The 12,212-nt window shown below is 41.8% G+C and overlaps 1 protein-coding gene across 1 annotated transcript; it reads left to right on the top strand.

Moving 5' to 3' along the window:
• The first annotated feature begins 1,326 nt into the window (after window positions 1-1,326).
• On the top strand, window positions 1,327-12,094 carry ndufb6 (NADH:ubiquinone oxidoreductase subunit B). Its single transcript, XM_048528213.2, has 4 exons — window positions 1,327-1,624; window positions 8,163-8,255; window positions 9,159-9,203; window positions 11,898-12,094. The coding sequence occupies exons 1-4, from the start codon at window positions 1,442-1,444 to the stop codon at window positions 11,967-11,969; spliced, it is 393 nt and encodes a 130-aa protein (XP_048384170.1). The 5' UTR covers window positions 1,327-1,441; the 3' UTR covers window positions 11,970-12,094.
• The last annotated feature ends 118 nt before the right edge of the window (window positions 12,095-12,212 follow it).

Raw genomic sequence — 12,212 nt, 5'->3', positions numbered from 1 at the left:
GTACGATTCTATGAATGTTGGACAATATGTTATTAGTTTTGCAAGCACAAGGCAAATGGGACTAGCTTAGTTTGGGAAACCTGGTTGACAAATCAGACCAACAGGTCTTTTCCTTGCTGTATGACTCTATGTCTCTATGACTATCACTCCATAACAGTTGATCAAACTACAAAGAAAACATAAAATCAGATCTAGTAACCCTATCTGAAAGTGAATATATCGAAATAAATTAGCTAAAATACATTCCAGCATGACTAATCATTTGTCCAAATACAAAAGAAACAAGTGCAAATTACACATTGTCAAAGGTAGGAGAGGGAGGTAGAACTTTTCGGTTTCTTGTTTCTGCAGTTTCATGTTTTATTTTCAGGCAACTTCCTCAAGAGCACACATAATGCTACAGAAATTACAACTGACTCCTACTACTGCTGTTCAAAGACTATCTGTTATGGGACTAATAAATCATTTTTGGGGCTGAGTTAGTAACAATTCCCAGTATTTTAAGACACACATCCATAAAGGTATAGGCACATCATATTGGAATGGTTAAGAACATCCACAGTGCTGTTTTACTTAGCGACAGTGAAGGAATGGCAACATATTTCCAAGTCAAGATGGTGTGTGACTTGAAGGGAAACATCATGTCAGAGGTATTCCCATGAACTTGCTGCCCTTGCCCTTTTAGATGGTCATGTTTGTGGGTTTGGAAGGTGCTGTCAAAGGAGTCTTGGTGAATTTCTGCAATGCATCTTATAGATGGTACATACTGCTGCTTACTGAGCATTGGAGAGAACAGATGTTTTTGGATTTGGTGCCAATCAAGCCAGTTCCTTTGTTCTGGATGATGTAAAACTTCTTGATATTGTTGGAGCTGCACTTGTCCAGGCAAATGGGAACCGAGTATTTCATCCTGACTGAGATAGTAGGAACTGCAGATGCTGGAGAATCTGAGATAACACAGTGTCGAGCTGGATGAACACAACAGGCCAAGCAGCATCAGAGGAGCAGGAAGGCTGACCATTGAATGTCAAGGGATAATGGTTAAATTCTTTCTTGTTGGAGATAGTCATTGCTTGGCACTTGTGTGACACAAATATAACTTGCCATTGCCTATCCTACTCTGAATATTTATTGATTGTGTCATCAACTAGGTTATGGGGAGTGAAAAATAACTGTCTTCGGGGCAGGCCTGCCGCACTCTAAACTATCCAACTCCCTGACGGCAGGGGGCGCTCAGCGAAGACCACCTCCTGGGCAGCAGATGGCATGTCGCAGTGTCCCCCTCCAGGCAGACAGGTGGCGCACTGCGGTGGAGTCCGCCTTCTGGTCAGGAGCAACTCCAGCCTGTGTGACGTTATCCCCGTGCGCCGAAGGGTAACACAGGCCGGTGTCGCGCTGATGTGAATGTCCGAGTGACCGTGGCCTGGTCATCGCCGTCGAGATGCCGCTGGGTTACACGCCCGACGAGAAGGCCCGGTTCTTGCAGCTGGTGAAGCTGCGTCGCCAGTGGTTGAAGGACCAGGAGCTGAGCCCGCGTGAGCCCGTTCTCCCGTCCGACAGCAGAGGGCCCGTAGCCCGATTCTGGGATGGATTTCTGCAGCCGCGGAGTCTCTGGAGAGTTTATGTGAGTGAACGTGAGCGGGGATGAGGGGAGTCTCAGTGACAGGCAAGGAACTGTCACCCAGCAGTGATTAATAGCAAACATCTTACTACATTACACGGACCGTGACCTCGGTTAGACGATGACCTCACTTTGACCTCAGGTGCACTATGACCTTTTATAGAGTGACCTCCTGTTGAATGAGGTTATGGCTCTGTGTACTTGGGCTGAAGCTTACTGAATCATTTTTGTTTGATTCTGTCCTTGGCTCACAAGGATAGCTGAGTGTCAACGGGCCTGTTCTGTTTACAGGTGAAGCAGCATTTCACCTGTACCACCTCCACCGTTGCATTCGCTGCACCCAGTGTGGCCTACTGTACATTGGAGAAACCAAACCAGACTGGGTGACCACTTTGCAGAACATCTTCAAGTCCCTACGCAAGCGTGACCCTGGCCTTCCCGTAGCCGGTCATTTCAGCACAGCATCCGGCGTTCTGAGGAAGGGTCACCAGACCCGAAACGTTATTTCTGTTCTTTCCCTTACAGATGTTGCCAGGCCTGCTGAGCTTCTCCAGCAGCTGTGTTTTTGCTCCTGATTTACAGTATCCACAGTTTTTCTCGGTTTTTATCCTGCTTGTCTGTCCTCAGCATGCTGTAATGCTCCAGCGAATCACTGCAAACTGGAAGAACAAGATCTCCTCCTCACTAGGCACTTTACACCCTTCTGGACATAATACTGAGCTCAAACATCTTCAGACTGTGAACCCACTCCCATTTCTCCCCTTTCTTTCAGCTTTACTTGTTATATTCACGGTCACCATGTCTTCACTCCCCTCCCCCAACTCCAGTAGGACTGTATATTCTTTCCAGTCTGGCAATTAGACACACTGTTGTTCTGTCCCACTCTCTCATTCTGATCACTTAACCTACACTAACACACCCCTTCTTCCCCCAGCACTCCACCCTCTCACAATTGCATAAATGCTGCCTCCTACACACTTCATGCCAGCTCTGAAGAAGTGATCTGGACTTGAAACGTGAGCTTGCTCTCTCTCCTTGGATGCTGCCTGACCTGCTGTGATTTCCAGCATTTTTTGTTTTCAGTACAGATTCCAGCATCTGCAGTGATTTGGTCCTCTATTGTCTTTTGTTAGTTGATTGTCATTCCTAATGTCTTCTGCAAACTTGACCTGATAAGGTATTTAAATTTTTTTATGGTTTGATAAAGTTAATGTTCCCTCTTGTGGGGAAAAATACAATTAGGTACTTAAACATATGACAGTCAGCAAGAAATAAGTCAGACAAGTTGGGACTTTAACAAGACGATCAAGAGAAGATTTGACAAGTTTTCAAAATTATAACAGTGGATAATGTGAAACTATCCTCTCAAAAGGATCAAGAAAGAGATGTCACAAATTTAAGATAATTTGCAAAAGGAGTTGATATGATGTAAGAAACAATTGTTCAGGATAGAATTAATAGTCACCTAGAAAAAAGCACTGGTTTTTAAAGAGGAATTGTATTTAACTAAGTTGTTTGAGTTTTTTTGAAGAGATTCTGAGATTAATGCTGTTATATGATATACATGATTTCCAGAAGGTATTTGATACAGTGCCACGGAATTAACTTGCGAGGCAAGTTATCAGTTACAGTAGGGGCAGTAGCAATATGGATACAAAATTGGCTGTGATAGGAAACAGAGTAATGGTTAATGAATATTTTTCAGGCTGGAGGAAGGTTTGTAGTGGAACTTCCCAGAGATCAATATTGTAACCCTTGCTTTCCTGATACATTTTAAGGATCTGGATCTTGATGTGGATGGGCCAGTTACAAAGATTTCAGATGACACTAATCTTGAAAGAATTGTAAACTGAGTGGAGGACAGAATAGAACTCAAAAAGAACATTGAAAGTGGTGCCATGGGTAGCTAGAGTGTTGAAGAAAGCACTTCGCAAACTTGCGTTATTTGGTCAGAGTACAGAGTTGGAACGTCATGTTGCAGCTGTACAGGATGATGGTGAGGCCACTTTTGGAGTACTGCATACAGCCTGATCGTCCTGCTGTACAAAGGATGTTATTAAATTGGAACAGGTACAGAGACGATTTACAGGGATATTACTGGGTCTGGAGTGTTTGAATTATAAGAAGAGGCTGGATAAGCTGGGACTTGTTTCCCCCTGGAGTGTAGGAAGTTGATGGGTGACCTTTTGGAGGTTTATAAAATCATGCCAAACGTAGTAAGTTGTACAGCAAAGGTCTTTTCCCTAGGGTAGGGAGTTCAAAACTAGTTGGCATAGGTTTAAGGTGCAAGGGGAAAAATTTAAAATGGACACAGGTGGTTCATATGTGGAACGAGCTCCCAGAGGAAGTGGTAGATGCAGGTAGCTACAACATTTAAAGGACATTTCATCAGGTACGTGAAGAGGAAAGGTTTAGAGGGATATGGGTCAAACACAGGCAAATGGGACTAGGTTAATTTGGGAAACTTGGTCAGCATGGATGGTTTGGACTGAGGAGTCTGTTTCTGTGCTGTATAACTATGCTGAGAGTTGGTGGAGTGCGCAGATGGTTGGCAGATGAGGTTCAGAGAAGTACGAACTGATGTACTTTGGTCAGAAGAACATTGTAATACAATAGAAAACAGGAATACGATTCTAAAGGGGTGCAAGAGTAGACGGACCTGGGTATGTATGTGCTCAGATTATTGAAGGTAGCAGAACCGAGCAATTAATAAAGAATGCAGTGTCCTTGGCTTTATTAATAGGGACATGGAGAACAAGAACAAGAAGGTGATGTTGAGCTCAGCTGGAATATTATGTACAGATGTAGGCACTACATTACAGGAAATATGCAAGTCATTGAAGAGAGTGCAGAGGCGATTTACTAGAATAGTGCCATATATGAGGAACTTCCTAAGGAGAGGTTGAAGAAGTTGGCACTATCATCCTTCGAGAGAGGAAGGTTGACATAATATTTGATAGCAGTTTTCAACATCGATAGGAAGAAGGTGTTCCCACTTTTTTTTCGAAAAGTGCGCACATTTAATGTGCAAATGGCACTATGGCTAGCACTGCTGCCTCACAGCGCCAGGGATCCAGGTTCAGTTCCAGCCTCAGGCGACTGTCTGTGTGAAGTTTGCACATTCTCCCCGTGTCTGCGTGGGTTTCCTCCACGTGCTCCGGTTTCTTTCCACAGTCCAAAGATGTGCAGGTTAGGTGGATTGGCCATGCTATATTGCCCATAGTGTTCAGGGAGGTAGAGGGTGTATATTAGCTGGGTCATGGGAGATGGGTCTGGGTGGGATGCTCCGAGGTTCAGCATGAACTTGTTGGGCCAAAGGGCCTGTTTCCACACTGTAGGGATTCCATGCATTCTATGCTATGAAAAGTCAAGGAGTTAGAATATGGACTGCAATGTCTGGAAATACAGTGGAGGGATTGGATGATTATGGTATTTGAACAGAAATGGAATGTATGGGGTAAAAGGAGAAGACTGGTACAAGGTAATACAGCCAGTGCAGGTATGATGGGCAGAATGGCTCCTTCTGTGTAATAACAATTGAGTAATGAATCATTGTTTCTTGTATGGTACAATGAACTAAACAGTAAAATAGTGAAAAGCTTCAACTGTCACCAGTCTGTCGCCATTTTGAATTGTTTAAGAATAAAAAGATACAACTGGAAGACAGTCCTTAATTCTACCGCCTCCACCATGAGTCCTGGGCTGGGTCGCCAACAACACTTGCACCGCTATCTGTGCCAGACCCACCCATATTGGAGTTGCCACTCTTCAGGCACCGTCTCTCCATTGTTGAGCCATCCTCACCAATGGGCCCTGAGGGTTGTGACTTGTGCTGGACCTACACTCCCGCGTAACCAGGAGCTCCTTGCTCTGGGCCTCCTGCAAGCAGGAACTGCCATCACCACCGTCCCAATAAGCTGTAGTCCGCACTCTGGGCTTGCCGCAAGCAGGAATCTCTGGCTCCACTGCCACCTCAATAATGCTTGGAGGCCCTGCTGTGAGCCCACCAGCACCAGGAGTCCCTGTCTCTGCTGCCAAGCCAAGCCACCACCTCGCCAAGAGTCCTGCTGTCATCAGCCCACCCTCCTCTGTGATGCCATCTTCTCTGCCACAGCCGACAGGAAGAAGATGAAAAGAAAGTAAGAAGACAAGAAGTGTGGAAACAGCCGCCTGGAGCGTACAGGCCCAGGACCCCAAACGCTGCCGATCTTGTCAGTGCCACCGCCTTCGATCTAATTCTGAGATTCTGTGAAATCTTTATGACACAATGAGTAATGTCTAGAAATGTGGTGGAAGCAGGTTCAATTGAAGCATTCAAGAGAACATCGGATGATTATCTGAACAGAAGCAGTATTTGGGGTTATGGAAAAAGGGCAAGGGAATGGCACTGTTATAATGCTTGTGTAGGTGCAGACATGATGGACCCAATGACATCTTAATGCATTGTAATTTTGTGAAATCTAATTGGGAATTCAGAAGAGACATTTTCACCAAGAAATGGTGAGATGAAGCTCTCTAACACAGGGACTAGTAGTAGTATAGTATAGATCCACTGTGAGGGATAGCTGAAGGGAATACATTGTTATGCTGATGCCGAGTTAATTAAGGAAAGCTGGGTCAAATAGAGCATAAACACTGCCATGGGCCAAATTACTTGTTTCTGTGCTGTATATCCAATGTTGTAGTTTCTCATTTGTAGAATCATAATAAAACATTTGCTAATTGCACCTTCGTGCACCTTGTCCATAGCTCTGTAGCTGATGCCTCTTCAGACAGGTATTGAAGTAGTTTTTCTAAATGAGTTTGGAGATTCTGCCTTTACCAGCCCTTCAGTCAGCGAGTTCCAGATTCCTCCTCTTTTCTGGTGGAAAATTGCTTCCTCATCTCCTTATCAATCTGTTCATGTCCCTTGATTTTTATTACTGCTGCTTCGACTGGTGCAAAATAAGCTGTCCATGTTAAATGCACCTATTCAGCACGATTTGTACTGTTTAAAATTTGGGGACCGAAAGCTTTGCAAACAGCTGTTCTGCCTGCTGTGGCCTAATAAATCTGAACTAGATCCATGAGAAGCAACAACTTGAAATATATTCAAACTAATATAAACATTAATTGAACATCATGTGTGACCAGCAAGGATAGCATTTTGGGTAGGTTTAGTTATATAAATTTTCGTGAGCTTTTATACTGGTGTTTAATATTCCTGTGCCAAAGAGAATCCTAACTCACATTTTATGCTGCTTGCTCACCAGCTTTCTTATCAAATTTCTTTCTTCAATGCTTGAGGACATTGATTTCCTTGGTGTAATACAATTCTTGTAATGGTCACTATTTATGTGCCGGTATCAACAGGCAGTGCTGCCAGAGATAGTATTAAAGCTTAGTTCAGTGTGGTTTCATTCTCTGTTCACAGTTGATGGTTTCTGGTCAGAACTATATGCCATACCTCCTCTTCCCTTTTCTAATCCAGAGGTCTGTGGTTAATTATTGTTAAAAAATATAGTTTAAAATTATGTAACTGCATTGCTGGATATGACATTGAGAATTTAAATAATGAGTTACGATTAGTGCTCACTTACGACCGTGGTTAGCCCTTGTGCAGGACTTCCCATAGGCGCCTTTCCCAGTTTAGCAAGATGCAAATCACACTCCATGTCAAGCATTGCTGACATACATCTCTCCCAGTCTTGCTGCCTGCTATGTGTTGGATTATCAGTTTGATTTATCAATCTGAACATGAATGTTGCTACGAAATGGGGTAAAAACATTCAAAGCCATAAAGAGTGTGTTTTCGTAGTCTGTGCTGGCTTTTCCGATCTGATGGAAACAAATGGAACAGCCATCGTGCTTGTAGTCAAAGAAAATTCAAAGTCCTAAATATCAGTGGGAGTGAGAAAAGTGGTGGAAACATAAATACAACCAAGAGAGAAACCAATTGGCCCATTGTGCCATTTCAGCACTATGAAAGAGCTTTGCAATCAATCTGCCTTGTCCCTGCAGATTTTCTTCTCAAGTTTCTTTCCAAAAGTTGTTGAGTCTGCTTCCTTTGGATAGAGATCCAAAGATAGATGACTGTTGGTTGCACAATTTTTAATCTCCTTGATTGAACCTTCAAGATAGGATGAATTACCAGGATAAAACATAAGTTGAGGAATGATGCATGGTCTTTGAGAAGATGTAAATGAGATTTGTTGAAATGGTTCCAAAGATAGGACCTTTGTAGTTAGATAATTTCCTAATCAACCTGTTCAGAGATGTTAACACACATATGTGCAGCAGATAGTACTTGAATCCAGGCCACCTGGCGCAGAGGAACAATTTTGCACTGAATTTATTGTAATAAGATTGCTTTCAGCAGAAGTAGGTCATGGTTTTGATTGTGAAATGAATCACCGTAAGCTATTTATAAACCAATGTTTTCAATGTTCTCACCTAATTACCCACTTTCTAAAGTGTCTTGACTGTTGTTTTTCTAAATTCTTATGTTCTTGCCAAGTCCTTGATGTAGATGTTCTCATTTTGTATTTATTTCATATTTCAGACATACAAGACATGCTCTGCAGGCTGGTGGACTTTGACTCGGTTGTTGATTCCTGCCTGGATTACTCATTACTATGTGAAGTACCATGTTGCAGTAAGTACTAGCAACTGTTGATAATCTAGATAAAGAGCTAAGGAAAAAGATTACATTTTCTATAGTATCTTTTTTAATGTTCCTAAGCAATTTACAGCTATTGAAGCATTTTTGAAGTGCGGTCACTAGTGTAGTGTTGGAACACGAGGCTTTGGTTTAACATCTTAGTCGTCCTTTCCAAGTAGCCTTGCAAATTTGGCGTTGTTCACTAGTATCGTGGAAATGCTACACTGGTGGAGGTGCTGTTCTTTGAGTTGTATGAGTGGCACTGGCTGAGATCCTCTTGTCGAGATCTAGCGTGGCCACAAGGAAAAAATTACTTCTTTCTGTGCTGTAACTAATTCTGTGATATTGTGAGTGCTGACTTGGAGTTAGAAGCAATAGAGTAGTCGTAATTAGGTTCATAAGGACTCTTCTTCAAGATCAAATAAACACAAGATCATGTGCAATGGGGAGGAAATGTTACAGTTAGGTAAATTTGGAGGCTACAGATCCTGGGCACACTTTGAGCATATTTCAAGAACAAAATATGTGTTGTTCTCAATTCTGACCATGGTCTCATCTTAACACCTGCAGTCATTCTATCCTTTTTCAACTCTGCCCTCTTGAGCATCATTGCTTTACTATTGGTGGCTTTACCTTCAGTTGCCTGAGCTCTGGAGTACCTTCCCTCAATCTTTTCATCCTTCTCTAACTCTTTAAAACCTGCATCTCTAAGCAAACTGTTGTTCCCTTCCCGAAACTAAATACATCTGTGTCAAATTTTGTATGGGAATTACTCTTTGTAAACATCCCAAGGTGCTTACAATGTTAAAGATACTGTGAAATGTAAGTTTTGTTGTTAACTTGCATCGTTAATTTCAAAACTTTTCACTTTGTTAACCTATGCTTTTTGTTCCACAGACAAAACCGTATGGCATTGTGAGTGTCAAGCCAAGAATTTTCCCGGTAAGTTACTTGCCAGAATTTGCGCAAATGTATAAGCAGGATCTTCAAATTAATAAGGTGCTGAAGAGAGATATGTTTTAAAAAAAACTGAGGATAATAGAAAGCATGAATTTTTATTTGTCAAACAGGAATTTCATTGTGTGACTTCATTCCTCCAGTGCCCACAGCTGTATAATCTACGTCAAATGCACAGAACTAATAAGAGTGCTCTTGAAAATTCCTCTCCAGTCAAGATTTGACTGTAGCACACATGGGTGGTATTTCGAGAAAAGAATGCAATATGCAGTACTGCAGCTGAATAGTACTTGCCTGCATTAGTGCACATTGTATTTTGTCATCTTGTTTTCAACTATCTAAAATCTATATTTCTGAATAAGCAAAGACAATTCCCAAGCAGTGGCTGGAAAAGTTCTGACTTCTCCTTCTCCCATTATTTGAATGTGAAGAAAATATCCTGTTTCATTGCAAATGAATTGGAAGATCCCTCCCACTCACTGGTCTTAAGAACTGTCTATTTGAGGAGTTGTGAATGTGTGTGTGCTGGTGTGAGGTGGGAAGTCTTCAAATAAAGGAAATTGGTGCATAAGCAGAGTAGAGATCATGACATAATTGGGGGAAGATTCGTTTCTGTGTCCATAAGATTCAGTGGGGTGCATCATGTAATCTGTGAAAGGGCAGGTAGTTACCTTTGGGTAGGACTTCTACAGCCTCAAGCCATTTCGGTTTCCGAAGGGAAACAGGCAATTTTCTGTTACTCCAGGATTTAAAGCAAAGTAATGCCAGGAAATTAGGAGAATCCCAATGAAACATACTGGCAGTGATCGTTACAAGCTTTGCCTTTTTTTTTGAATACTTGTTTCAGGGATATAAAAGGGGGATCCTGGGGTGCTGTCCACAGATCCCTGAAAGCAACAGGACAGATTAATAGGGTCAGTCAGGATTGCATACAGGACACTTGCCTTTATCACACGAGGCTTAGATTATAAAAACAGGAAGTTTTGTGTTGGAGATGTACAAAACTTTTATTAGGCAACAACTAAAGTGCTGTGTCACCTGGTCACCTAACTACAGAAAAGATATGATTGTATTGGAGGAGATTCACCAGGATGCTGCCTGGGATGGTGCATTTTAGCTATGAAAAGAGGCTGGATAGGCTCGGGCTGTTTTCTTTGGAGAAGAAAAGGCAGAGGGGTACCTGATTGAGGTGTATAAGATTGTGGAGCATAGACAGAGTGGATAGAAAACAGTTCTTCTCCTTAGTCAAAGATTCATTTACAAGGGTGCATAATTTTATGGTGAAGGGCAGGAAATTTAGAGGGGATTTGTGGCAATATTTTTCACTGAAAGCATAGTGGAAATCTGGAAATCAATACCTGGGAGGAAATCAATGCCTGTGAGGGTAGTTGAGGCAGGAAACATCACAACATTTAAAAAGGCTGTGGACCTAGTGCTGGACAAAGATTAGTGTAGATAGGTTGGCACAGACTTAGAGTTATACAGCGTGGAAATGGACCCTTTGGTCCAACCAGTCCATGCTGACCATAATCCCAAACTAAACTCGTCATCCTAGTCTGCTCCTGGCCCATATCCCTCCAAACCTTTTCAATCCGTGTACTTCTCCAAATTTTTTCTAAATATTGTAATTGTGGTCACATCCACCGTTTCCTCAGGAAATTCATTCCACAAAAGAATCAGCCTGTTTGTTTAAAAAAAAAAATTGTCCTTGTTGTCTTTAAGTCTTTTTCCTCTCACCTTAAAAATGAAACCCCCCATCCTAGGGAAAAGACAAATACCAATCACACTATCTATACACCTCAGTATTTTATAAACTTCTATAAAGTTGCCTCTCAACCTCCTTTACTCCAGTGGAAAAAGTCCCAGCCTATCCAGCCTTTCTTTATAACTTAAACCTTCCATATCCTGCAACGTCCTGGTAAATCTCTTCTAACTCTGTCCACATTAATAATATCTTCCTATAATTGGGCAACCAACAGTACTCCAGAAGTGGGCCCCACCAATGTCCTATACGATGTCAAAATGACTTGCTAACTCCTATACTCAAAGGTTTGAGTAATGGACGTAAGCATGCCAAACGCCTTTTTAAACCCCCTGTCAGGATGTGACGCAAACTTCAAAGAATTATGTACCTGCACCACAGATCCCTCTGTTCCACACTATGCAAAGCCATACCATTAATTGTATAAGCCCTATCCTTGTGGTTGTACCAAAATGTAATACCTTGCAATTTATCCAGATTGAACTCCATCTGCCATTTTTCAGCCCATTGACCCATTTTAAAAAGATCCCTTTATAATCTTGGAAAACCACCTTCACTGTAACCTACTGTTCTGTGTTGTATGAGTATGAAATAGTAGTTTGGATGAGGAGTTCTTAAACAAACTGTTTTGGAGGGTCTTTATTGCTGGAATGTTACTGTAGACTTTGTGGTGAAATGAGATGAAGAATATTTGCACAATAAGATTGCTGAGAATTGAAGTACTAAATAACCAATTGGCTCAAAACCTGAAGACTGGAAACTTAATTAAGTTGGAGGAAATCTGGAAAAGACAAACAAGGGAGTTTATCTTAAAGCATACCATGCTTTAGAATATCGTACCATATTCTAAGCCTCCAAATTGATTGAGAATCTGAGCTTAACACACATCTGACATCATTTTATATTTATTCCTTCAGGGTGACACTGTTTTGGAAACAGGAGAAGTTATTCCACCAATGCAAGAGGATGCCCAGAATGGACACCATTGATTAGGGAACAAACGCACGTTATGGATGTACAGCATCAGTGGCTGTACAAAATTAAATCAATGGAATAGAACAGATTTTTTCTCATTTTTGAAAGAGTTATTTATCATTAAACACCGATTAACCAAGATGTAGATGTTGCTCATTATTCATATGCAATTTATAAAACTCTGCTGCCTGTGTCACAATTTGCATCAAGTCCTGTTCACCTATTATCTATGTGCTTGCCTGACTCATATTGACTTC

Source organism: Stegostoma tigrinum, chromosome 3 (assembly GCF_030684315.1).
Source record: "Stegostoma tigrinum isolate sSteTig4 chromosome 3, sSteTig4.hap1, whole genome shotgun sequence".
Classification (NCBI taxonomy): Eukaryota; Metazoa; Chordata; class Chondrichthyes; order Orectolobiformes; family Stegostomatidae; genus Stegostoma; species Stegostoma tigrinum.
Note: the sequence above shows the minus strand (reverse complement) of the source record. Positions and strands in the feature narration are given on the sequence as shown.